This window comes from Sabethes cyaneus, chromosome 2 (genome assembly GCF_943734655.1).
Source record: "Sabethes cyaneus chromosome 2, idSabCyanKW18_F2, whole genome shotgun sequence".
Taxonomy (NCBI): Eukaryota; Metazoa; Arthropoda; class Insecta; order Diptera; family Culicidae; genus Sabethes; species Sabethes cyaneus.
The window spans coordinates 62,346,394-62,373,869 of record NC_071354.1 but is presented as its reverse complement, the minus strand read 5'-3'; the positions used below and the strand labels follow the sequence as shown (position 1 = coordinate 62,373,869).

At 37.6% G+C, this 27,476-nt stretch overlaps 1 protein-coding gene across 1 annotated transcript in view; it reads left to right on the top strand.

Annotated features, from left to right (window-relative positions):
* Window positions 1-27,476, top strand: part of LOC128738119 (heterogeneous nuclear ribonucleoprotein L) — a 456,878-nt gene that overhangs the window by 385,269 nt on the left and 44,133 nt on the right. Inside the window, exon 7 of the mRNA XM_053832989.1 lies at window positions 19,492-19,509. Coding sequence (XP_053688964.1) covers window positions 19,492-19,509 — 18 coding nt within the window. The remainder of the gene's footprint in view (window positions 1-19,491; window positions 19,510-27,476) is intronic.

The following is a 27,476-nucleotide window of genomic DNA, read 5'->3' as shown; positions in this document are numbered from 1 at the left end:
GATGCGATTAATAATTGTTGGTTTTTGATTTGTTACAGGACCTGATACTTGTTAATTTTAGGCCGGATGTTTTGCGAAAATATTGCTTATTGTCACATTGATAACGTGGGATTTGTTGTATCTCATTAGTTTTAGATAATTAATATAAATTAATAATCCACGCTTAGGTATTTAAAATGATTAATGATGAGAAAACAGATTTAATTTAATTGAATTAATCTTTTCAAACACAAATGTAACAAACTTGTTTACTGTAACTATATATCATTTTAGAAACTGTCAGTTTCAAGTGTGCTGCGTATTCAGCGAATATACGTTATTGATTTACACATTTTTTCGTGTTCACGATTTTTGCGTTAAACTCATATCCAGCGGATTTGAAAGCATAAGAAGCAATTTTTCATTTTGAATTTATTGCAAACAGAATCAATATGTTACACAACGTTGGTTAATAAATGAGTATTCGATTTTTGATAATGTATTTTAGAACGATAAATGTCCAAAATCCTTTTTTTTCGACGACTGGCTTGTTACCAGCGTCATACCTTGAGGCAAACTGGAACGCTTTTATTTCCTATCAAAGATCGATCCTAAAAGCCCCTAAACCTTAAAAATCCACAAAGCCAACGATAATCCACCACGCAGAGAGATAACTTTAGCTCTAATAAATAATAACTTTAACTTTCAAATTAAATATATAGCTTAAAATTTAGTGCTTTTACATAAACCTTTCAAATGCGCTAGTGGATTTTTAAAATATAAAAATAAATAAAGTCGCAATAACGCAGTTTTTATTTATTTACAGCATTTTTAAATGTTCTCTATAATGTAGGTAGGCTGATGTTCGATTTTCTGCCTCATCGACCAAGCCTGGATATAAATTTTTGTGCAATACTACCGTTAATTGTGTGCCACTCCTGTTCTACGCTATAACACTGTGAATGAAAAATGCATTTATGCATTTTTAATGTTGCTTGTGTGTTCGGTTAAAGCTTTTATCATGTTCCAGGACAGGACCGTTGTGCTATCTACTTCAAATTGCCGATCAGCTGTGTTGGATTTTTATATCAAAAGAAATTTTTAAAGAAAGGAAGGATAATTAAAAGTGCTTTGAAACGACTACCAACATAAATTCGAGCGAAAAGTATCAGAATCTAATCAGAAATTATTATGAATGAAATGCAAATTGAATAAAATAAGTGTAATAAAATTGGGAAGAATTTCATCCAGTCTAATAAGAACGCTTCAACAAAAAATAAGTAAATAGATAGGGTACAAAATGAATTTATAATTAAAATAAAGTTATTACAAATTGTTTGTCAAAGCTTTTGTCACTCCTCCTTTGAAATTGGCTTTAAAAATCGGAGGGAAAAAATTGGTTGAACATGAGCAAAACTTAAAAGTTATGTAAAATGTAGTTATGTAATCTCTATAACCTAAAGAACTTCAAAATTGAAATTGACAGCATCAGATGTCGCCAATTTTGTGCAGAGAAAACGAGAGAAAACAAATAAACCGATGCTCATTGCCATTAGTTTCATATCAATGAGCGTTTTTTAGCATATAATAAACAGAAACATTTTTGCTAAGTTTTCATTATGAAAATTAAGACCAAATATTTGAAGAAGTTATTGTAAATGTAAACCTCCCAAGATCCAGCTTTCGCCACCTCCAGGAGCGTCGTTTGCATTTTAATCTAGTCTGAAAATTCATTTATATTTATATATATATTTTTTTTTTTCAAAAAGTAGAATCAATTTTAGTTGAATAGTAAAAAGAGAACGGTAATCGGTCGGGGGGAAACCGCCTCACTGGTTCCTGTGATGTGGTCAGTACGATCCATTGACATTCGCCAATGACAAAAACTGGATCACCTACGCGAAGGCAAAAATTCATCTCAATCTGACGACACCAACTAAAAATAATGCCAGTTTGAGTTACATAACCATTAAGGGTTTGGCGTCGTATTTTATTGGTTTAGTGCATTACTATGTTTAAACTAATGAATATGTTATGGTAATTCTTGTAACCTGAATAACAATAAAAACCCGTGAACCTCTAGGGTGGCGAAAAGTGATACCCTGGCGAAAACTGGAGGGGTAACGGCTCCGAAATGTTACGAAATGTTAACCCAAGCAACAGTTCCAAGTTTTATTACTTTTCTCTATTGGTTTTCATGACCTTATCAAATTGGTCAAACCGCTAATAAAACTATAAGCTCTACCAGAAGTTCCTGATGTCCGCGATAAAACTGTCTACCGCCCAAAGGGCCCACTCTTCAGAAGGTTTTTATAACCTCTTTAGGAATCAGGTTATAAGCTCAAATAGTCTTATTACGCTCTACAGCAATAAAATCGATTTTGCTTTTCGCTGCTTAACATCTATCATCATAATGTAATGAAGCTTTTCGCAAAAACTACAAGGTATACAGCCCTAAGGGTTGTACGAAAGGGTGACGTAGGACTTTGTCAGATCATTAGATCAAAGACTAATGTAAATGGCATTTCTGGCTAATGTATGTTTATAAGAATTTGTAAGTGCCATAGTTAAGTGAATGTTTAACAGAGAAGAGCGAAATATTCAGATGCAATTCTTCATTGAATGCAAGGACATACATCATACTTCAACTCGCTTGTGGCCTTTAAAAGGGCAATTGGTTACAAATAACCAATTTGAGCCAAAGCACGCTCTTCGCAAATATGACGTGCCATTCGAACGTGCTTTTCTTTTGACATGAATGGGAACAGAAACGTAAGTTAGTGGCGTCCATTCACTGTCTTTCTCCGAGAAGGTTTTACTAGTTTACTTTCACAGCTTACTGCTTGTTACATAGCAGAAAATATGGCACATACGCAAAAATTTCTGTTTTATTTGTTTGATAGTTCTTATTCTCCTTTGAGAGGTCTCAAACCATCATAAAATAAATTCATGCCTCCAAAAATGCCTACATGCTAAATTTGGTTCCATTTGCTTGATTAGTGCTCGAGTTATGAGGAAATTTGTATTTCATTTGTATGAGATCCCCCCTTCTTAAAGTAGGCAAAAGTCCTAATGCCAAATTTTGGTTCCATTTGCTTGATTAGATCTTGTATTTCATTTGTATGGGAGTGCCCCCTCTTAGAAAGTGAAGGGGTCTCAGTACACCATAGAAAAAATTCTTACCTCCAAAAACCCCCACATGCCAAATTTGGTTCCTTTTACTTGATTAGTTCTCGAGTTATGAGGAAATTTGTATATTATTTGTATGAGAACCCTCCCCCCCCTCCTGAAGAGAGGAGGGGTCTCAATTCACCATAGAAAAAATTCTTGCCTATTGAAATCCCCTCATGCCAAATTTGGTTCCATTTGCTTGATAAGTTCTAGAGTTATGAGGAAATTTGTATTTTATTTATATGGGAGACTCACCCTCTTAAAAGGAGAAGGGATTTCAGTACACAATAGAAAAAAACCTGCGTTCTGAAACCCCCACATGCCAAATTTGGTTCCATTTGCTTGAATAGTTTCGTGTTTTGAGGAAATTGTGTTCCATTTCTATGGGAGCCCCCCCTCTCACGTCCTCCTTAAAATTGCTGGTCATTTTATCTATCCAACGACATATAAGTTGTTTAGTTTCGTTTAGTAGTTTAGTAGTTATTAGCATTTGAAATCTTTCATTCAAACGTTACACTTCTATTTTCTTGTTCATAAAGTGCTATCTAGTCCCAGTATAGTAAACAAAGACGTAGTCCTACGTCAAAATGCTCTGATAAAAAGCTGAATCATTTAGTTAGCATTGCTAACTTGAAAATTCATCCGTGAGCAGAAAAGGTAAAGTTTTACCGCAGACAAACAGACATAACATCTGGAAGAAAAATCAACAAACATTATCGTACCACACATTTAGCCTGAACACTAGCACCATCTATGATCGACATTCCCAAATATCAAATAGCAACAGGAGTATCCCTCGAACTAGCAAGTATTTTTTATGGGGCATTTCCTTTCTTTCGTCTTTTGTTAAAAAGCGCCACTTTGACCAAAACGGAGACATTCCCAACTAGGTCTAAATTTGAAATAACGGTTTCATCGGTTCGAAGAATGGAAAACGAGTGTTATGTTTGTTTGTCTGTGGTTTTACTTTCTGATCGTTCTGATCGATTTAGTTTATAGCGACCATAATAAAATATCCCATAGAATAATGAATAAATTCTCAGCAGTCTCCATAGTTGTGCGGCATATGCGCCTTAAATTTTTATCGTGGATAATAATATGATAGGCAGGTAAAAATGGCGCGTCATAGAAATTTTACTACAGTCAAATTTCGTTAATTGCACTAAGCTTATCGCTGATTTTGACAAAGATCTTAATTAGTTGAGCTGGGCTGTTATAACTTGAACTGTAAGTTCGTTCATGTGCAAGTGCGGTTCATGTCATCTGTTGGTTTTATCAGACCAGCCCAACTAACGAAAGTAATCTCAAAATCGGCGATAAGCTTAATGTAATTAAAGAAATTTGACTGTATTTTTGAAAACTCATTTAGTTGCTTCCTGTGACATGAAAACTGATTGATAATAACTTTCTTCCTGCAACACACGTTACTATGATGAATAGTTGTTTGCAAGCTAAAATAAAATGTTCAGTGGGTTGTCTAAGGTTCTAAGGTTGTCATCGCTTCTGCTGGTGTTGCTGTTGATTTAGTAGACATAAGCACCTTCGAGATAACTCCAGTTGTGATTTTGTCAACTGCTAAAAAACTCAAACGTTCGTGCTGTCCTGGACCAGATGGTATTCCAGCTGTAGCCTTTGCCCGTTGTTCAATGGTGCTAGTGGAGCCTCTGTGCCTTATTTTCAATAAATCATTCGAGCATGGAAAATTTCCGAATATCTGGAAGCAGTCATTCCTGTTTCCTGTGTTCAAAAGTGGCGATCGTCGAAATGTTCGGAACTATCGTGGTATTACCAGCTTTTCTACTGCATCCAAGCTGTTCGAAATAGTAGTGAGTAATTTCATTCTCGCTAGAACAAAATGCTATATCTCTACCGACCTACACGGGCTTATGCCTGGTCGATCCGTAAGCACGAATCTTATGGGTTTCACGTCCACCTGTATATTCTATACATGAAACAAAAAGCACAGATTGACGTGACCTATACTGATCTAAAAGCAGCGTTCGATCGTATTGACCATAAAATACTGCTGCAGAAAATTTCGCGACTCGGCGCATCTCGGAATTTCACGAAATGGCTCAGTTCTTATTTGTGTGGCAGAATTCAGTTTACCAACTGCTCGAGCAGTTGTCCCTCAAGGCAGCAACATGGGACTTCTCCTGTTTGTGTTGTTTTTCAACGATATTGCGACATGCAGCGTGGGCTGCAAATTGATGTATGCAGATGATCTGATATTATATTCGGTGGCTCGTTCTATAGATATGTCCGACTGCACAGGCTCTTGGATTTGTTTGTCGATTATTGGTACAGGATAACCTAGCTTGTGATCAGCACCCCGAAATCGAAAAATATTCGTGGAGTTCAGACGGAACGTGTAGTGTTAACATGTTTGTCTGTCAATTTTGCATAACAGTCACTAAAGCTCACTTATAGCTTGATGAAATAATGTTAAATTTTTTGGGATAATCTCGAGCATCGGAGCTCTTGTATTATACGAGCTGCATTGTTTAGCACATAAATGATAATGATAAAACTGAGAAATTTTCCGGTCATACTTTATGAAGTTTAAAACTGTCATCATTTCAATGAATGATGGTTTGCTATTGTTGGCAGAACAGTACGCCACTGTCCATAGTTTAATCTTTTCAGAATATAAATTAGATACCTTTCAACTTCCGCAAATCCACGCGTTCAACAAATTACGCAACCGAGTGAATCGCGAAATCGGAAATGAACTGCTGGTAGGGGGGGAATCCACAAAGGAGAAGACATTTTAAGCCGAAAAATTTGAAAACTTTCTGCATAACGCCTTCCGCGGGGATAGCGAATGATAATGGTCAAATCTGTCAGGAACACTCTAAATATCTCTACGGGCGCTGCGTAAACTTGTGCGGATGCGGAAGGCGGCCTAAACTGCCAGCATAAGTTTTCCGCTTCGGTGAGCTAGGCTAGAAGTGGGTAGCATTTAAAATTCAAAAGAAATCAGGATGAAAAAAGAAACTTTCGTACTTGCCCGCAAAAAAAAAAACCATCAGAGATCGAAATTTATCCCAACTCCGACGGGTAGTCGGAGCAGCAGCAGTAGTGGTGATTCGACCTATATCTTTGCAGTCGTTTGCCATTTTTGAAGGGGTTCGCCAGTTTTATCCCAGGAGCGTGATTTGTTTTATGACTTCATCGATAAGCCATGAGAGTGCATTTTTCCCAACTTTTCCAGGTGGGATTTCTTTTTTATTCCCCGTGGCACACAATGGCCCAACAAGAAAAGGTGCATCCGATAGGAGAGGGACAGATTTGCGAAACAAATCTGCACTAGAGTCTGTGGTTTGGCGTGCGAGGAAAAACTACCACGAACTGTTTTCAATACCGGTTCGTTGCACATTGGATGGGATTTGAGTGAGTCAAAAAAAAGTTTATTTGAGCAATGATTCCATATGATTTTGCACCTAAACAAAAGGTGTGTTAAGCAGTATAGTGAACGGTTATGTTCATGTGCAATGCAATGCAGTACTTCGAGAACAGCAATTTGGCTTAGAGTTTATAGCTTAAAGTGTGTCAGAATAATATGCAACAGTGTTTAACGAGCGAAGATGCATTTTGGAACAGCTGAAACAGTATTGAAATTGCAAAAACCTTCAAATCATTAGACAGGTGATAAAACTAACATCACATTCGGCACCAAATGATGGCTTTTTGCAATATACCTAAGTATTGCAAAAGTTCGACTGTAATAGACGTTCACAATCACTTCGCTTAATGTGACTTCGAAAGAATTATAAACCCCATTGACATGGGGAACTGCACATGGTACCACGTTGTATCATCTTCAGCAACAGTGACAACTTGTATGAATTACAGAGTTTCGCAGCCAGATCGTTGCCAACAAAACCTGAAAAAGTAACACACAAGTGGGTACCTTCATCGAAAGCCATTCACATTTGGCTGCTCGTTAGCACGTAATCGATATCAATGACTATACCGACCGGAGGAGGATGTACACCAATCGAAAGGACTCAACTACACACTACATTTTGGGCGCAGTAATGACGCGATTTGGAAGCAGGGACCGTCTGCTAGGCGTCCTTGTTAGATCCATTGCATAATGTAATGGAAGCATTAGCGCTAATATCTTCTCAGAATCGGAACCAGTTCGGGGCGAAACGAGGCTCTCGTGTTGTTTACGTGGAAAAGTGGCAGGAAAAAGGAAGGATTGAACAAAAGTTTTAACATAATCCCTGGAAGTATCTTCGAGGACTGCGCCAGCATCTCTAAGTCTAATTGAATGGGTGGTGGAAGGAAGCCGTAAAAGGTGGAGACACTGTTGTATGTATGAGCTCTTTTGTGTTTACTTGAGTTGGTTCTTCCTAAGGAGAGAGTGTACTTTAATGGAGTTGTGTCCCGTATCCTAAATGTAGTAATGAAGGTTAGGGACTGACCATCATTTATCGTATGAGAAGAAAGTTTGCTGAATGTAAACTTCAGCCCAACTTCTGATGATGATATGCTTCTTGGAACTATTTGAGTTACTCCTCGTTGCTGACAAAAAGACTTGTTTGGTGGAATGCGCAATTAACGTTCCTTTCTACTAGTTTTTGGGTTCCTTCTGCGAAAACTTATTCGTACTGTATGTATATACAATTAATGTAGGACGAAATAGTAGGACATCAAGTTAGTTTATGGAAAAAAATTAATCCGTTTTTTCTCAACATTAATCTCATTTGTTTGTTTCATGCGTTGTTCAAATAATTTGCTTTTGGTTTGGCTTGACTCTTACTTAAATTGAACTGAACAAATTGGACTTGATCCATTGATGAAATGATCTTAAAACTGTAAATAAAATTTGACTTGAAATTGGATTTGAAATCAGACATGGAGTTAGTCTTCAATTTGGACTTGAGATCGGAGATCGAATTGGAGTTAAATAAGACTGGAAATTTGCCTTAAAGTGGGACATCAAATCGGACATGAAATTAGGTTTGAAATTGCACTTGAAATCGGATTTGAAACTGACTTCCAGACCGGATCGGAGACTAGATTTAAATTGAATTGGATATTAGATTTAAATTCGGACTTAAAATACACCTCGAATTGGACTTCACATCGGAGTTAAAATAGAAATTAAGTTAGGCTTGAATTTGTCTTCTAAATGGGACATTCAATTAGACTTGAAATTGAACCTGCATTAGACTTGAAATTGCATTTGAAATCGGGTTTAAGATACGAAATTCTATCTTTATTTCCAAGACTCGAATTTATACTTAAAAAGAGACATTGAATTGGATTCCAAATTGGACTTTAGTCTGACTTGAAATCGTAGATGAAATTGCAATTAGACTTGAAATTTGGCTTTAAATGGCACATCAGATTGGACCTGAAATTGCACTTGCAATTGGACTAGAAATTAGATTTGAATTCGAACTTGAAATGAGAAATTAAATCAGACTTTCAATTGGACGCCACATCGCAGTTAAAATAGAAAATGGGACATTAATTTGGACTTGAAATTAAACCTAAATTGGACTTGAATTTGCATATGAAATTGGACATGAGATCGGAGGTGAAATTGGAAATTTAATTCGAAGACTCGAAATTGTACTTAAAATGGGACATTTCAGTGGACTTACAATTGGGATTGAATTTTTTTTTTAAATTGTACTTATAACTGGAGTTAAAATGGGACATGAAATTTTACTTTAATCCTTAAGTGGGGATATTATTGTACCTACATATTTTAGACATATTCAAATATTAATAAAATCATGCAGGTGATGCCTATCGCTATAAACCTTTATGATATTATATATTTCAAACTGTACTTGAATTTAGACTTAAAATTATACCTTGTAATCGAAATTAAAATGAACTTTTGAAATAGGACTTTAGGTCGAACATAAGTTGAAAATAAATTAGATTAGAACTTGGACTCAAAATGGGACACGAAATTGAACAGGATATTTAACTTGAACTTGAACTCAGAGTTGAAATTGAACTGAACTTTAAATTGGGTGTCTTTAAACTGGGACATTAAATTAGTCGTAAAATTGCATGTGAGATTGGAAATTTACTTTGAAGATTCGAAATTGGACTTAAAAAGGGATATTAATTAAACACTAAATTGGACTTGAACTTAAATTGGATTTGAAAGCGGAGTTGAAATCGGAATTAAATTAGATTTGAAATGAGACTTAAATTGGACTTAAAACTGGATATAAAATTTGACTTACCATTAGGTTAAAATTGGGTGTGAAATTAAACTTAAAATTCGGCTCATATTGAACGAGAAATTAATTGGGTATGAAATTCATCTTCAAATTAACATAAAATCGGAGTTAAAATTGGACTTTGAATCAGAGATGGTCCGATCAATTTTACTTAATTTTGATACATTTGTCATATATGGGACATTTATAGAACTAGTTATTATCTACAATTTAGCTGAATAAGGTCTTGCTGTATCTTCTGTAGTTTCGAAGTTACAATGCTAGTACCTCATTAGTAACTACATAAACGTTCACTTAGTTACTAATGAGGGACTAGCATTGTAGCACCGTAACTACAAAAGATACAGCAAAATTTCATTCAGCAAACTTGTAGATAACATCTAGTTCTACAAATGTCCCATATAAAATTTTGTCCAATTTTACTCGCTTGAGACGGTACTGCCAAATTAATCAAAATTGAGTCGAAGTGATCGGATCATGTCTGATTCCAAGCCCAATTTTAACTCCGATGTGCTTGTCTCCCCGGGATACTATCAACATCCTCGTTACTTTTCTGTACCGTTCTCTTCGTTGGCTGTAAAAAACTGCAGTTAAAAAAATATTTTCGGATATTACGCACTTGTGCTCTACGCGTCTTTTTTTACGTATTAGTTTTGAAATTCACGAGTTTTTTAAGCAAATTTTACAATTTACGTGGTCGTACCACCCAAGTAACAATTCTAAGCTTTATTACGTTCTTATAGTGGTTTTCATGACCAATTTTATAAAACTGCTAATAAAACTATGAGCTCCACCAGAACTTTCTGATGACCGCTATAAAACTGCCTTCTGACCAAGTGGCCTACTCCTGAGAATGTTTTCATAACCGCTATAAGAATCAGGATATAAGCTCAAGTACTCATATAACACTCTGTTGAAAGCAGCAATAAAACCGATTAAGCTTTCTCTGCTGGACAGCTACCGTCATAATTTAACTAAGTTTTTCGCTTTTCGCTCTGATAAAAGCTAAATCAGTTCGCCAGCTTTGCAAACTTGAAAATATATTTATGAGCAGAAAAGTTAAAGTTTTACTGTCAGATCATTCGGATCGATTTGCTTTATAGCGACCATAGTATAATACCCCATAGAATAATTAAATAAAATTTTGAGTACGCTTAGTTATTTGCAGCATATGCGCATTAAATTTTATCGTGCATATTGATATAATAGATAAAATCAACGCACCATCAAAATTTTGCAATTTTTGATTGGTGCGCCATTTTATATCACTACGTCACTTTTATGGTAAGTTTATAAGAGACGTAGTGCAGCCAACTGGTTTTATCGTGATTATATAAACAACCAAAATCAATTTGCTTCCTTAACAGTTTTATTATGGTTTCCTAGATAGCTATAAGTGTTTTTTGACTCGTATCTTCTCGGCATTGCACAATACCACAATAAAACCAGAGCTAATGATTAATACCGCAATAAAACCTTTATAAAATTTAAATAAAACGAAGTGCCTTTAGAATTGTTACTTGGGCAGTGCCGTATTTCGAGGCCAACTGGAACTCCTTGAAAAGAAAAAAAAAACAATAGGTTTCTTATTTAAATAATTGAAAATAATATGCAGACAAATAAGGAACAAAATATAAGGAAAAGGGAAGTGAAAAAATGGTAGGTAAGAAAAATCTGCGAAAAGAATTAAATAGCGAAAATGAAAAAGTGAAAATAAGTGAAGAAAATTAAATTCAAAAATTGAAGAGCACGAGAAAAACAAAATAAAATAGAAAAAACCCGATTAACTTGCGAATAGTATGAGAAGTTAAATAGGTGAAATAAAATTATGGGAATGAAAATTTAGGAAGAAAAATAAATAGACAAGAGGAAAGCAGCATAAAGAGAAGTAGAGTAGAGATAAAAAATAGTCAAAGAAAGAAATTAAGAATATTGATTTTCTTATTCGAGTAACTAAAAATAATATAGAGACAAATAAGAAACAGACCCTAGGCAAATTAGAAATACGAAAATAAAATTCCTAAGAAAATACTGTGGAAAAAATAGAGATAAAGAGAAAGCGAACAGCAAATGGAGAAAATTAGAAACCGAGAAAAAAACATAGTGTAAAGCAAGATGAAGAAAACAGAATAGAAATACAAAAATAGGCAAGTGAAGAAAAGGACAAAGAAATAGTAGCTAAATAAAACTAGGAAAACGAATAATAAAATCAAGCATAATTTGGAAGAAAAATTACTCAGATGAAGAGCAAAATTCTATCATTTTTCAATCATTTTCATCATTTTTGAATCATTTTAAGACCCTTCGACCCAAGCTGTACGCCATCCTAAGCACATTAGTGAGATCGATATGATATAGCCCGCCCGACCCGGGTGGTTTGAATAGACTGCCATTTAAAGAATGCAAATCGCGCCACACCTTCTTGTAGTTGGAAAAAGAGCAGTGCTAGAATTGAACAATGCCAAAACATATAAATCATATGCCAGCGCTAATGGAAAATGGCATCAATTTTCATCCGCTTGTTTGCTTTCTCTAGAAGCAAAATCTCTATCCGATCCGGCTAAACTTATTCCTATGGTACGCAACGGCGGGTTAGCCAGAAACGGGTTGCAAACATGAACTAAGCCAATACATGAATTATTCCCACCGCCATTCGGTGCGCGCAACGAGTTCGCTGCTTATGCAATTGCATATTGCAAATATTGCAGTCAGTGCGATTTACTGCTCCAGATGTTCGAGCTGTATCTGGTGTATTCCGATATCTCATGCCATTAGGTACAGCGAGCGCAAAAATGTTTGCCTCGTTCGCGCGCATTTCGCAACCGCATCCGTTTCGCAGCGTCGATTTAGTCGTGTCGCACCGCGATCTCTCTGCCAGCCGGCCTGTGGAAAAGTCGCTTGACCAAATGAAGCTGCTAGTGATGCAACGCCACGCTTTTGTTTATGTTTTTCTCCGTGTCAGTCAGTTTGTGTCTCAAACCGATTTCTGCATAACCTCGAGCAAAACAAAAATTCAATTGCTTTAAAGAAAGGTTAGGTTTTCGAAGCGTGACTCTCGATATCATTAGATATTTTAAATTGTGCAATTTCAGACGTTAGTTTTAGAATATCTGCTTATGCACTGGTGCCTCTGTTTGTACTCACTCGGCAGAAAACTATTTCAGTAGCTGCCGGCTGTATGTCATAGAATAATTATTCAAAATTCCTACCCCGATTAGATTTAGTCAGTAGACAAAACTCGCTTGAATTACGAAACGTCAAAACGTACAGATTGACAGCATACCATTCTGAAATAGACCGAGCGAATCACAAAATTAAAGTCTAATTTACTAGCTGTTTACGGAACACTCGACCCGAAAACAACCGCCAGCAGCTAATTTGCAGTGTACTATCGTCCGGCAAAATAGTTTGTCCCGATCGTCGCGGTCAGGAGCGAGTAAGCGAGACAGAGGCACTACTCGACGACCACAACAGAGGATCCCATTTTCGCAAATTAAATTTCATTCAAGTGCAACCAAGCGACCGTGTGCCCACCCTTCATCGTTTTTCACAAGAAAGGATAGGCACATGGGGCGGCTTGATGACAAAAACGTTGTGTTGTACATTGGGTCTTACGTGAACCTCTCTCGCTTTGACGCTCGTTCTATCTTTCTCTAATCGGTACGGTCTGCTGGGAAGGCGGAGTTTTTCCGCCGTTTCTGATGCCAAAAATTAATGCAAAACTTGATAGAAGAAATTAGAAAGAATAAGTACGGGGTATAATCATTCATGCTAGCAATTTTTACCGGTCGCTGCGAGGCGCGCTTGCCAAGCTGCTCCGCCGACGAATGGCGCACGCGGCATGAGCAAGACAGGTCGACGAACATGTTGTGCCGCAACTTTTTAATTTTCTCGCCCCAGCCGTACAGAGAAATATACAGAGGGGGGCGGTGGAAATTTTTGAACAAGATTCATTCGAGAATTAAACTGAAATTAAATCCGTTTTAATTCTGAACTCCAGAACAATGGATTCGAGCTAGCACTAGATTTACGGTCGGTCGGTGCGGTAGCGAACAGCGTCGTTGAATTGATGGTTGAAAATCTCTACCCCAACGCGCTACGGGTGAAATTAAATTTTGATTAAGTTGAAATTGATTGTTTTCACTTTTTTCATTTATTTGAATTGGTTTTCTTATTTTTCATTCCTATAAATCTACTGTCATTTTTTTATGGCTCATTTTGTTACTTTTCCTTAGTAATGAGCTCCTAAACAATTTCTTCGAAATTCAAATCTGAAAATAATACAAAAGTACACTAGTCAGTCTGTGTAAAGTTGTATCATCTGCGCTGGCCCATAACCTGTATCAAACAGTACATTCTCCTTTATACATTGATACTAAATTCTGACTAACGTAAACATTATGTAGCAAAACAAACTGTACCAAAATTCAAAACCAGACAACACTGTAGGCTAAAAGAATTTAGACAAAGACGATCAATAATCACTAGATACATAAATATCAGTCGAAAAACACCAGTTTAATACATTGATGTGTTCTGCAAAGTTTTACAGCATATTATTACAAAAAATTTTGCTGAAGACAGTTGCCTTCTATCTCTTCGCCAAAGATAGAAAAATCCTATTTCTCATAAATGAAAAATCGTTCAAATCAGTTTTTCTATTTTAGCTGTTTTTATAGTTGTTGTATAACTTTTTCATGTTTTACAAAGTTGTACAAATAGTAAAAATACACAACATTGCTGAATGTAGTATACCTCTATCCTTGCTTGTATAGAGACTATAGAACTTTTACTATAAAAACTCTCCAATTTTGACCCCGAATTACTCGCAAGAAGGCATCATTTTATTCAAAAACTCTCTCCAGAGAATCAAAATAGTTTCAAACAGACTGAAAAGTTTTATAAATTATGTTTAAAAGCACAAAAGTTAAACAAACTTTATAGGCTGACAAAATCGGGATGAAAAGCTGATAAAATCGGGGGTAGACAAAATCGGGAGCTGACAGAATTGGAACATTACTGTATACAGATATAATAGCGGATATAATAATGGATCACGTTGATCATTCTACCGTTAAAAATAAAAATCCGTAAAAATAGAAAGTCATGAACCGCAATGTTTCGTGAGCTATTCGGGCGTACCACAAAGAAGCAACCTGGGGCCATTACTGTTTTTATTGTTTTTTAACGACGTTTGGTATGTTCTATCGACAGACCGGTTTTTTTTATCTAAGCTGACGATCTCTAGGCTTTACCTTGTCGAACGTTCGATAGCGGTATTTGAAAGAATTTCATGATTGGTTGTCCCGAAACCTGCTGGTCCTGGGTGCGACTAAGTGCTCTGTGATATCTTTTTCACGAAGAAAGAATCCAATTCGATAAAACTATACTATTTCAGGTGGATCTCTTAATAGTGTAACAACAATGAAGGGCCTAGGATTGCTTTTGGACACTCAAATGTCTTTCAGCAATCATTATTCCTATATAACTATACAGTGGAATTGGAATTTAGCGTTCATCATGAGAATTGTCAAAAAGTTCACTGATTGCAGAACAGAACAAGCCTTGGTTGCAGTTAATATAACACGATCATTAAATGGAATTTATCTGATCAAGGACGGTAGAGCCAATCTTGTATGTATGCGAAATCAGTGGTAGTTAGGCAGCGAGTAAAAGATATTACCTTGCCTTTTTGATGTTAATAGCCACGCCGTTTTCGTCACATCACATCAAGAGTTGATCAATGTCGCTTTGCAAGACGGCGCAATCTAGGGCGGATAATATTACTCGAAGGATTTTGAGGTCGTCAGCGAACAATGATTTTCCAGATGACAGCCGATATGCGAGGTCGTATACGTGCAGGATAAAAATAAGCGGGCCCAGTACACTCCCTTGAGGAACGCCTGCAGTGACATTTAATGTTGCTGAGGTTTTAAGGTCGATCTGAACATAAGCTTTTCGTCCGGTGAGATATGATTTTAGCCACTCAACTATCCAACTCGGGAAACCAAGATGGGACAGTTTGTCGATTACAAACGTGTGCGGAACAAAGCCGAAATCCTTCGAAAAATTTTCGTAAATTGAATCTTCTTGCGACGGGATTCAACTGCGGAGAACAACGTGTCGGTATAAGCTATTTGGTTTGTCGTTGATAGAACGACGCAAATTACCAATGCAAATGTGCAACGGCTCTTAAGTTATATATGCAAGGCATCTTCAAGAAAATCCATAAAAAATGGAACTTATCAAAATATGTGAACTAGTACTGCCTTCTGTAGTTCTGTATTACTCTCAAAGTACTCTACAAAGTCGGAGCCAGTAGAACCGTATTATGTTGGAGAAAATCAAAGTAAATTTCGAAGGTAGCTTTGGCACATTCTTAATTGCAGCCATTGATAGTGAACTAAATCGAGGATTACCCTAAAACCCTTCGATAATGAAGCAATGACATGACCCCTACCTGACCGACGACATTCTGTTGCTCTCTCAACTGCGATCGAATATGCAGAGCGAGCTAGATGATCGCTCTGATAGCTCTAATACAACAGGTCTCATAGTCAACGTCGCTTAATCGACACTAACAATACCAATATTTTTTTGAAACGATGATTCTACAATTGATGAAGGGACGGTAAGGGAAAGTAATGAAGAAGAATTTTTTTTTCTTTTCCGGGAATGAAGGGGAAGGGTGGAAAGGAAGGGGGGGGTAATAGGTAGCTATGTTTAACAAGTTGTCGTTGTGACTCCTATCTTTTGTCCAATGCTGGAAGGTGCATGGGTCTAACCAACCTTCCAGCATTGGACAAAAGATAGGAGTCACAACGACAACTTGTTAAACATAGCTACCTATTACCCCCCCCCCCCTTCCTTTCCACCCTTCCCCTTCATTCCCGGAAAAAAATCCTTCTTCATTACTTTCCCTTACCGTCCCTTCATCAATTGTAGAATCATTGTTTCAAAAAAATATTAATATATGCCTGACCTCATTTCAAGGTCATGACTAAAGTCACGAGTTTGGTCAACTAACAATACCACTAATTTCGCAATTTCACAGCTGCTCAACCGGTTGAGGAGGAGGAAGTTTACCAAGACTGTAAACACATGGATCAGAAAGGTCAGGTATTCGGAACGTTTGACGCTCAAATCAGATCTTTTCACTAAAAAAACACTGAAAATGCAAAATGCAAGCATGAAATCCGTTCAGGTGTACAACGTGCTCAGGTATCTCAGTTTTACTGACTTCAATGCAGCATACGATACAGTCGATCGAAACTAGCTATGGTTGATAATGTACGGGCACGGTTTTTCAGACAAACCGACGCGACTGGTCGGAGCTACACTGGATCAAGTGACTACCATTTTCTTCGTCTATTGAAAAGACTATCCTTATAGATGAACTGTAACTGTAACTTCGGCAATTTACTAAAACGGCTTCACCCAAGCAGCAGTTTAAGTTTTATTACGTTCCTGTACTATTTTTCATGCCCAATTACATAAAACCACTGATAAAACTATGAGCTCCGCTAGAACCTTCTGATGACTATGCAAAACTTACTTCCGACCAAGAGACGCGATTATAACCTCTTGAAGAGTGAAGCCATAAGCTCAGGTATTTTTATTACGCAATGCGGAAAAGAGCAGTAAAATCGATTATACTTTTCGTTACTTGACGGCAACCACTATAATCTAGTAAAGCTTTTCGCTTTATTCGACAAAGCTATAAAGCACAGATTACTGCGTAAAAAGCTAAATCACCCAGACTGCTTTATTAACTTGAAAATATATAGCCGTGAGCAGAAAAGGTAAAGTTTTTCTATCGGATCATCGTGATGGATTTGCTTTACAGTAACCATAATAAAATATCCGAAAGAATACATACTAAATTTGTAGTTGTGTAGCATATGCGCATTAAATTATTTCTGCAACTCTCAGTTTATTTCTTGGTTTGGAGACCATAATTGTACCCAGGTAACCGCTAAGCACTGAATTAAGCTTGAAAGCTGCTCTAAATTTGCAAGTTACATGCTGCCAGATATAATTCAGCATTGTCAAAGCATAGCAGCTTTAAAATGGCATTCTCAATGCTGAATTAATATTTACTTGAAGCACTATGAAAAGTTGATTAGATGCTCTAAGCAAGCTTTATAGCCGTTACCGGCATCAAAAGAGATTTTGAACACTGCTCACACTTGCAGGAAATCTCCTTGCGAACGTACGCGTGATAACAGAAAAAATGCTTCCCTCTCTTTTTGTCTTACGCAAAATCCTGCACCGCCGATTGAATAAACATCAACACGAATCTATAGGGCATATGCATACGGATAATATGCAAGAAATATTTCTATACATGAATATGCTATCACATAAAAAGAAAATAAAAGGTAGGTAATTCTCCCAAAGCGCAACTTATGGAAGATATGTGAAACACAAAATCTTTCCCTCCATTCCGCCTTGATAAGCAAATCAAACATCCGAGCTAAGAATTTCGGTAATTTAAGGAGAGCTATTGGCAGCTGACTCGCAACTACCGTTTACAGATCAACTGGTAAAGGCGTTGCCCTACTCCTCTATTCCTATTCCTATCGACAGATTGGCTGGTGGTTCAATTCTAACCGAAAAAGAAAATAACAAAAAGCAATCTTGAAACGTCAACAAAGTACGCCATATAAGCATAACAGAGAGGGAAGATAAAAAAGGATGTACAATATATTTTTCGCATTTTTTATGTTTGACGTTTTACCGTTACGCAACAGGCGTTACGTTTCATGACTTTTGTAAAGCTCCAAGCATTAATATAGCCGGATATTTCGCCAAAACCGGCTTTCTAGCAGCTTTTTATAGGCATATTGAACCATGCTGCACGATATGGTGTGCACCATAGGCTAATAAAAAGCTAGATTTCTGCTTCTTTAAGTGCTCACTGGTTACTTGGGTAGAAACCGGCTATAACGGCAAATTGGTTTCGATGTTGAACTCTAATATTCTTCATAATAGCAACACTAAATCTGTTCAGTCAGGATGTTACCATATTAATAGCATCATAAAACTAACAGTTTTATCGCAGTTTGGCAAGCAACCGTGATAAGATCAAGTTTGATTGGTGCACAATATTGTATTGGTACACCCCACTTATAGTAAGTTTATGAAAGATTTGTCTCAGCCAACCAGTTTTATCGTAGTAATATAAGCAACTACAATAAATTTGTTTTATTAGTTTTATTGTGATTTTACAGCTAGCTATAAGTATTAACTAAAGGTAATCAGTCATACCGCAATAAAAACCTTTATAAAATTTAAATAAACCAAACGACTTTAGAATTGTAACTTGGGCAAAAACATATTCTGAATGAATTTTAATTTTTTATAGTCGAAAAGTTCTTATATATATTCAAAAGGACTGTGTCACCGTTTAAAATATGTAAATAAATGTTTTTATGAATTTATTTTTGATAGAACCAATAGTAGCACCATATTTGTCCCATTAATGCTCCAACCGGGTATTCGTATATAAAATTCATCGGTAATGATTGCCATTTTTTATAGTTTTACTTACTAAATAATTTCAATAAATAATCTACATATAAGGTACCCCCTGTATGTAGGTTATTTATAAGCTCACTGCACAGAGTTAGTGGAAACATTAATAAATACTGAAAATAACTGCTAGTTGGATTTTTACGAGGCTTGTCATAATAAAGTAGAAAAGTTCGGTATACAACGTGCCCAAGTAAATATCACATCTTTATTGACTTCAAAGCAGCATACGATACAGTCGATCGAGACCAGGTATAAACTTGTAATAAAAACCTATTTATTTCGGTATGAAGTGGCCATCATATATCGACGAAATAATTATTTATGTGCAGAATTGGTCGAAAAATTATTTCAAAATGTTTTATATAACTAAGTGGATTCCAGGAAACCCAACTAAGTCCCCATTTTTTGTACTTTTCATACAAATAGTGTAGTATAATCGTATGTTTGAACAAATAAAAATAAAAATTTCAACATTTGTAACGATCGAATAACACAGTTGGAAAAAAAATAAAATGACGTAAATTTATTAGTACATGTTATATGAAACCAAAATGTAAGTTACTTACCTTAATCTTCATCTTTTCAGATGATCGTCAATCACTAGGTAAGTTTGCTTAACCATTTTTTTCTGTGCACTTTTCTTGTCTATATCGTCTATTTTCCACTATAATTTCTCGCACTAAAGAGAGGATATTAGAAGGCAAAATTTAAAATAATTTATTTTAGTTTAACTCGCTCGTTAGGTATTCAACTCATGATTGTCAATTTGGATTAAACTTATGCAAAATTTTGATCAAAAACTTAAGTTCTTTATTACGTTACGCTAAAAAATTATAGCATGATAGCACTAGTGAATTTCTATTCTAACATTTAGGGAAAAACTATTCTTGTCTTTTCTCCGTGGTGTAGTCGAACGAAAGTTACTGGCGATATCGATCCAAGCAGTTCCCAAATCACCAATTTCGAATCAAACTGCCATAAAAGACGTTGAGAATTTAACTCCATAGAATACTTTGATACCCTCCTCGGAGCGGTTGTTTTACGATACATTGATTCACCGGCCGAAGTACGAAATACTGTTGCTACGGTCTGCTACCACGGACGACCGTGATGGTGCTCCATGCCATCATCCGAAGGACATCATTTTCCTCTCATAGATGTGAACCGGAACGTAGCAACAGTGATCCTGTGCGATTTAGGCAGCTCCTTACTTCGTTACCACACTCGCACTATACATATTGTAGTTTCAATCAGCGTTACTGTGGGCGGACTATTCAGCAGTAGGTAGTAGGTATTCGATCCAGGAACATTATATGCTGGGACGGCACAGGCTGACGCTGTAAAAGATTATATTTTATAATATCGAAATTCCCTGTTCGTCGTCCGTGTACGACGATGGCATCAGCTGCTGCTTTCCCGCGTGCTAAACTTGTGGACTAAGAGCGTCTGACTTTTTGTAGGTGGAAAGTTTCCGCATAAACTTGGCGAATATTCTGCACGCAAATGTAAACAGTATCGGCGCAAGTAGCACAATAAAATTCACTGTTCACCAAAAGCGGCAATATTCATCAGTCCGCAGATAAGCATATTTGATGCTTGCATAAAGATTATAAAAGATTTTACGTTCATGAATCGAGCTTCCACGAGCCGTATTGATTTTGTAAGTCAGGAGATTCGGTTTATGGAATTGAAAACATTCGAAATTGATCGAATGTTTGGTTAACGTTTTACAGCCGTTTTATGCCTTTGGTTCTGATACTTTCTGGCGAGTAAGAGCAGACAATGATTATCCCTCCTAAATCATCCAGTGTTAATATTCCTGAGATATAAAATTCATTGCTTTTCAAGATCTTTCACAAAGAAAAGAGTTTCATCCTCCAGCATACGCAAAAGGGTTTCGAGTATCCTTTTATGCGAACACACTGATTAATAGCTCCTGCTAAGCAGGTGGAAGCATCACACAAATGATCCTGAACAATCCCGGACAATCATTTATCCTCACATCGTTGTACCTACCTGCCTGTCTGACACGGAACTTGAAGCCTGTAAGCCTTCGTCATGCGAAAACCATTAACAACAAAGTCAGCACCCCGACGGTTGCTGCTGCCACCACCCACATTTGTCAACAACTGTTAATACTCGTTTCTCCGCCTATTACCGGTGCGTGCGGTGGTGGCCTTATCAGCCACCTCAAAGAGGAAACAATTCAAAAGAATGTGTTTTTCCTTTTATTTTCATTCAACTTTTGCTTTTCCGCTGCAGCTCTGATTAAAGAAAAGATTTCTCTCTGTTTAATAATAAATTATTTCGATTTTCTTCATAAAATTCCTACGTTTGTAGGGAAAAACTGACGGCGCTTTCGAGTAAGTTACCATGCGGCTGCATTGGAGATCTATTTTCTAGTTATTTTATATCGTATGGTGATATTCCTGGCCTATCTAGGTTAATGTGTTTATTCTATATTTATATCGTTCTTATCACCCTTTAACGTTCCTCATTGTTATATTTTTTCGTATTTTTTCGTTTGGGTAGTTAACCAAACCCGAAATAAACATTACTTGATTTCTCATAAGCCCTCCGTGAAACGATTCAACAACACGAACCGCAGTTAGTTTTTTCGGCCATCACGATGTTTTCTCGGTCATTCCTCAAAACGGAACGGTCGTTTGTCGTATTTCCGCTAGCTTGATGACCGATGACCCAATTGGCTGTGGTGTCGAAAGCCGTTCTGGGTTACCGCCAGTCAGCCAGCCGGTTCGCCTAATTATGTGCTTTCTGCGCTCCAGCACTCGTACGCTCGGTCAAGGACTCATTACAGTAGGATTAGGCAAAATGAGAGGAAGAACCTTTGAAATGAGCGCTTCACCACTCGCTTCTACCGCAATTATAATTATCGGTTGGATGCGTTTTATGTAAAAATAACAATTTCGGTTGTATTTTTTAAAGGTTTTATTGCAGAACTCTCTTGAAAAATGAACTTTCATTGAGAAGATTTTCGCGCAGCCAAATATTTATGTAAAAGACAATCATGAAGATAGTGCTACGGTTCTACTGAAAATACGAATCTCTGCCACCATCAAAACGTAATTCAGATAATTAAAAGAGGAACATTTACACAGTATTTTGCTCGGTGCCAAGAATAGAAGACCCGGACAAAGCACTGCTGGTAGAGTTTCCTCCATCAACAATAAAAACGATTTTATTCCATCAGTGGAAAGGAAATCATTTTCAAGTTCTACATTATTCTTCCAAGAGTCCTTTCCTGGCGAGAAAATAAAACAAGCAACCTGATAGTTGGAAAAGTAAAACATATTCATTTATCTCCGACAACCGCAGCTTGTTGCAGTCACTATCTTTCCCGAAACACTATAACGACTGTAGTGAAAATTTACTTTGACAATTTACATTCCGAGAAACTGCGGTTCGGTGGGCTGGTAGGTTGGTCGCGTCTCTCTTCTGCAAGATATCGTTTCCTCATAACTTCCACCCACCAAGGCAAGGCTTTCCAATCTGTCTATTTACCGGTGATATATTTTAAGCTGTCAAACCATTAGCCTACATATAAAAGTTTTCACTTCCTTGCCCGGGGTGCTCTCCCGATAATCATTAACACAAACCGGCAATCCTTGGGAATTAATGTTTCAACAAACTGCTGCCGTTCATGCCGGCCGGTGCGGTACAATGGAGGTGGTATATCCGCAAAATTTCAAGAGACTCATTAATTGCTAAGCCACTTCGTCGCCGTATCACATGCCCCGTGGGCGAACGAGAGAAACACAAAGGGCCGGGGTGTCCTCAACAAATGATGAAATTTTAATCAGCTAAATGGTTTGATTGTTTTCACAAACAGTCTTGAGAAAAGGAGCTCCGCTCGGAATGAGACAGATTCCTCGGTGTCAGTCAGTCAGTCAGCTGGCTGCCTGCCGCCGTCAGTTCGAAACGGAAGCCACACCAAGTCAACATGTACAATAGCTTAGGTGGGACGGGATCTTTATTTTATATGTTTTGAAATTTTCGGAAAGGAATGTTGTTAGATTAAATTGTTACACGTCGTTGTAATAGCGGTTGTGTACATGCGAAAAAGACTACCCCAGAAACGATTCGCTGAAGGTCTATCACGAATGATATTGGAATTTTACTACTTAGTGTGTAAATTTAAATTTGTTTTCCTTTCAGTGAATTATTGAAAGGCTCTAATATGATTGTTTGTGACTCCTATACGAAGCTTTAGCCAAACAGTATTTCTCATACTCAAAACTATATGTGTTAAAGATGGTTTCCAAGATACTTTAGTTTCTAATCGTAGTTAGCGGCCTAGGTGCCGATATTCATTGTATATACAACCAAATCGCTAGTCCACTGCGTAAACCTCTCTGAAGCAGCAGCACAAAGCCGAATGCAGGCTACAATTTTTTTTAACTAAAAAACTATGTGACGATGGAATGAAACTAATCAGTGCAGAGCTGTCGTATCGTACCAAGTTTATCTGTCTGCACGGGCGTGCGCTGTGGTTCAAAAGGGCACTAACATTTTTGTGTCAGCGGATAGAGACATGTTTTTTCTGCAAAGTTGTAGGAAATGTAAAAACAACCAACTTTGCCGAAGAAATGAAATTTGTATGTCCATCGGGTGCAGCGTTATTGAGCATTTTCTGTGGAGGTACGTTAAAAAATATTTTTTCATACTTAACTTTTGTTAGCTGCATTTTACAAAAATAGATTGTTCCAAGCAATTATCGAAGTACATACTCAAAATACACGTTTTTGTAGAAGACTGCAAATCTCTAGGACGTTTCCTTACAAAATTATCGCATATTCAAATTTCATCTTAAGTTAAAATGGGGCAAGTTGAAACGAAATCAGTGATTCACCTTTATGCTTAGATCGGGCATTACAAACTTGTATAGGTACCGCCTGGCCCAATCCACCCAGATTAGAGTCTAGCAAGCATACTTTCTACCAGTTTTTTTTGTATTGGTTCAATTTTCATTACGTTTTCTGCGAAAGAATTGTTTTTCTTTCGTTTTAAAGCTTGCTTGTAATGTTCTATAGGGTTTTGGGAAGCCTTAAAACCACTTGTTTAATGTATTTTATCAGGTTGTTTAACAGTGTCCGTGCGTTGGGCTAGTCATACTCTAATATGACTGGGTAAAGACCGGGTGGAAACTAAGGTCGTATACAGGCAAGGAGGGAAGTGCTCAAGCGCAATCTGAGTTTAGTACGAGAAATAGCCTTGTAAAGCCTTGAACGTCTGTTCCCACGTGAAGTGTGACTCTTGATGGTTTTTACGATCCTCCTACAAAGAAAGCGTTCCTACTCCAGGTTGGGAGCGGCTCACAACAGCGTTCGATCTGAAGCGGAAGCCTAAATTAAGAAACGTGTTGTCTCGGTAGTAAAGGTAAGGTTGCAGTCTCATCACGTGAATTGATAGTGTGCCCCTAGTAAAGCAATTTACTAAGCAATGATTGCTATAAGCACTCACGCAAACACAGATCGGAATATTCGGCATCCACCTAGCCGACGAAACAAAGTTGGCGAATGGAAATTCGGTATTTGCAGATCGATCAACTAGAAGAAGTTCGGAATCGTGGCATTGCCGAAGACCTGCTGTTGCAAAAACGAGAAAGTGTTGAGGATCCGTGACGGCAAGGCTCAATTTTACCAGAGCAATGAAGCGGTCCATTGCAATGGGAACGAGCTTTGTAGTGATGGGCAGAATGGAAGATCGTGAGATTAACTGGCAGGCGATCAACGAGAAGATGTATCTGACGGATTTCACACCAACTCCACCAGAGGTTGGCAGGACCCTCTCAGAATTTATGAAACTTTGTGTGTAAAGGGTTCATGTAAATAAGCAACTTTGCATACTTCGTTTTTCCACAATTGGTCTAGACTTCATCTACATTTAGAGAACGGGACACAACACTTATATACAGTTGTTACAAAACGGATAAATTACCTTTTAAACCGTCCGGTTTCGGAAAATATGTTTCCCATCAACGGGGTGACGGCACTGTTCGCCACGGAACATCTAGATCGTCACGCCCAGGTCGACAGTGAAGCGATGTATAGACCGATGATCGGGCCCACACCGACACGAACAATATGAGCCAACGATGCATTAATTTTGCAGCTTACCGGGGCTTGGTGTTTAGCAGCACTTTCTTTTTTTACCAAAGATATCCACAAGGCGAGATGGAGATATCCTGACCAGTGCTCGAAAAAATTGACCGCCCTGCATGAAAGCGAACATAAAACGTATTCAGTGCATACAGTTTTACTCCTGGCAGTATTCTTTTGTCTGTCAGCCCATGGACACAACTACTGAACTGCTGACAGTGTTTGTCTTTTTCAGTTTTCTACCATTCAAAATAATTCTTTCATGAATTGCAATGCTGAATGTTTGTTCGACTAACCTGTCAGTCAATTTTCTTGCTTGTGACTGATCTTTTAGACTTCAAAGTTTAGGAAGGAGGAAATCAATTAAAACTTCGGGGCAATATTTACGTTCATTATAATATCATTTACCGTTGTCGGCTGTTCAAAATTAATGAATGATTCGCATTTGATTTCATTCACTATTTTCGCGAATGATTGAATATAGAGAACAACACGAACATGAGCGCAAGTGATTCGCACGAATCGTTGCTTTCAGGTTGGCAATGCTGAGCCCATTTCATTTGTACTCGAAACATTAAAGAATGAGCAGTATATTGCATCAATTCAGGCGTATTGCATAAATTGAATATGAGCTTTCTAAGCTCCTGTTCCATGAAAATTGAACCAAATCCACTATATTCTTATCAATGGCCGGTTTTTCTCGAAAATCTGCAACATATGCTCTGGAACGGAAGTTCTAGAAGTGCCTACAAACGATAACAATATCCTGAATCTCGATCGCGAAGACATTCGGCGAGATATTCGGCAGCTGAAGACTAATAGAGCCAACAGGAAGGATCAACTCCAAGCAAAATTCTACTCAAACCAAGGAACCACTAGTAATGGCACTTTCCTGGATAATTTCCAGTGGAAGATTTGGGCGGAGGAGATACTACTGGAGGAATGGATAGACCTTTTCATGTGTCGGGTCGAAACTATTGGAGACTCTTAAGGGAAAGCTGCTGTATAGCAAAATGAAATCTTACATCCCTATAGAACAATATAGCTTTTTTCCCAATGCTCGGTCAACGCGAACATTCTGCAGTTCTGCTCAAGTCATTTTCGTCTGATTGAAAACGCTGCTCTAGTTGATACCATTTACACGGACCTTAAATTGCTTTTGTGTGCTGGCTTAAGAGTACAAATCTTCCACATGATTGTTATGAACGTACTGCTCGAGCCAAAGATGCTGATACCTAGGCTCCACTGAATCGTACAGTTTATGTAATCGATCAGGAGTACCACTGGGAAGTAACTTAGGACCGTTACCATTCCTTATATTGTTTAATAACGTTTGCTTTGTGATAACTCCTGGCTGTCGATGATTTAACAATGTTCCTCACTATGCAATCTGCTAAAGACTACAACCATCTGCAAGATCATATTAACCCGAAAACAGAGTGATGTCAGATGCCACTTGAATAATCTTACCGTTAGCGTGTCAAAACGCTGCTCAGTCATCAACTATAGTCGAAGCAAGCCTTCAGTCGTGTACGCTTATGAAATCGAAGGATCTTACCATTGAACATGTCTGTGTTGTTAAAGATCCAGGAGTTGAACTGGACTCTAGAATGAACTTTCAAAATCACTACTCCAACATCATTTCTAAAGCGAATCACAATTTAAGTTTTATAATACGCATAACCAACGATTTCCTATGGTGTGGTGTCCGTTTACAAATATTTGGTCAGCCATAATGGAAGCTGTGCAACGCAGATTCGTCAGATATGCGTTGAGATATCTTCCGCTGGTCGGACCCTCGAAATCTCCCACCATATGACGATAGATGCAAGTTACTTAAGATTGAAACGCTGAGTAGCAAGAGAATTGTTTCCGCAGCTGTCTTTGCTTTGGTTCTTATATTATATACTAGCTGACCCGACAAACTTCGTATTGCCACAAATTAAACTGTGTTGTACATAAATCGTGAATCTCGGATGACCTTTCTCACAATCTTGAGTTTTGCAAGTTTCTGGGGAGTTCATGGGTGTTTTAATATACAAATTTTCCTCACAGTAAAGTAGAAAACAACTCTCCCCATTGCTTAGCCTGATAAAATAAAGCGGATAGCATTTAAATATTCGCCATCATTACAAACCATTTCGCCGAATACCATTTGGCGGAACATCAATTCTCGGTTGGCCATAACGCGGAATATAGCATTACGCAGAATACCATTTCGCGAAAAACCTTACGCGGAATGTACCATTTCACGGAAAATCTTTTCTTAGAATGTACCATTTCGCAGGGGTGACCCAACTGAAGGAAAGTAATGGAGGTCAGTAGATCTAGGAAAATAAATAAACCTAGATAGAGGTGATCTCTACGGGAGCTGTCTCCCCGCAGTGGCCGGCGAATCCGACGGCAGGTCGCCGGCAACATACGCAACCTGTGGCCGTCTCGCGCTGAATTA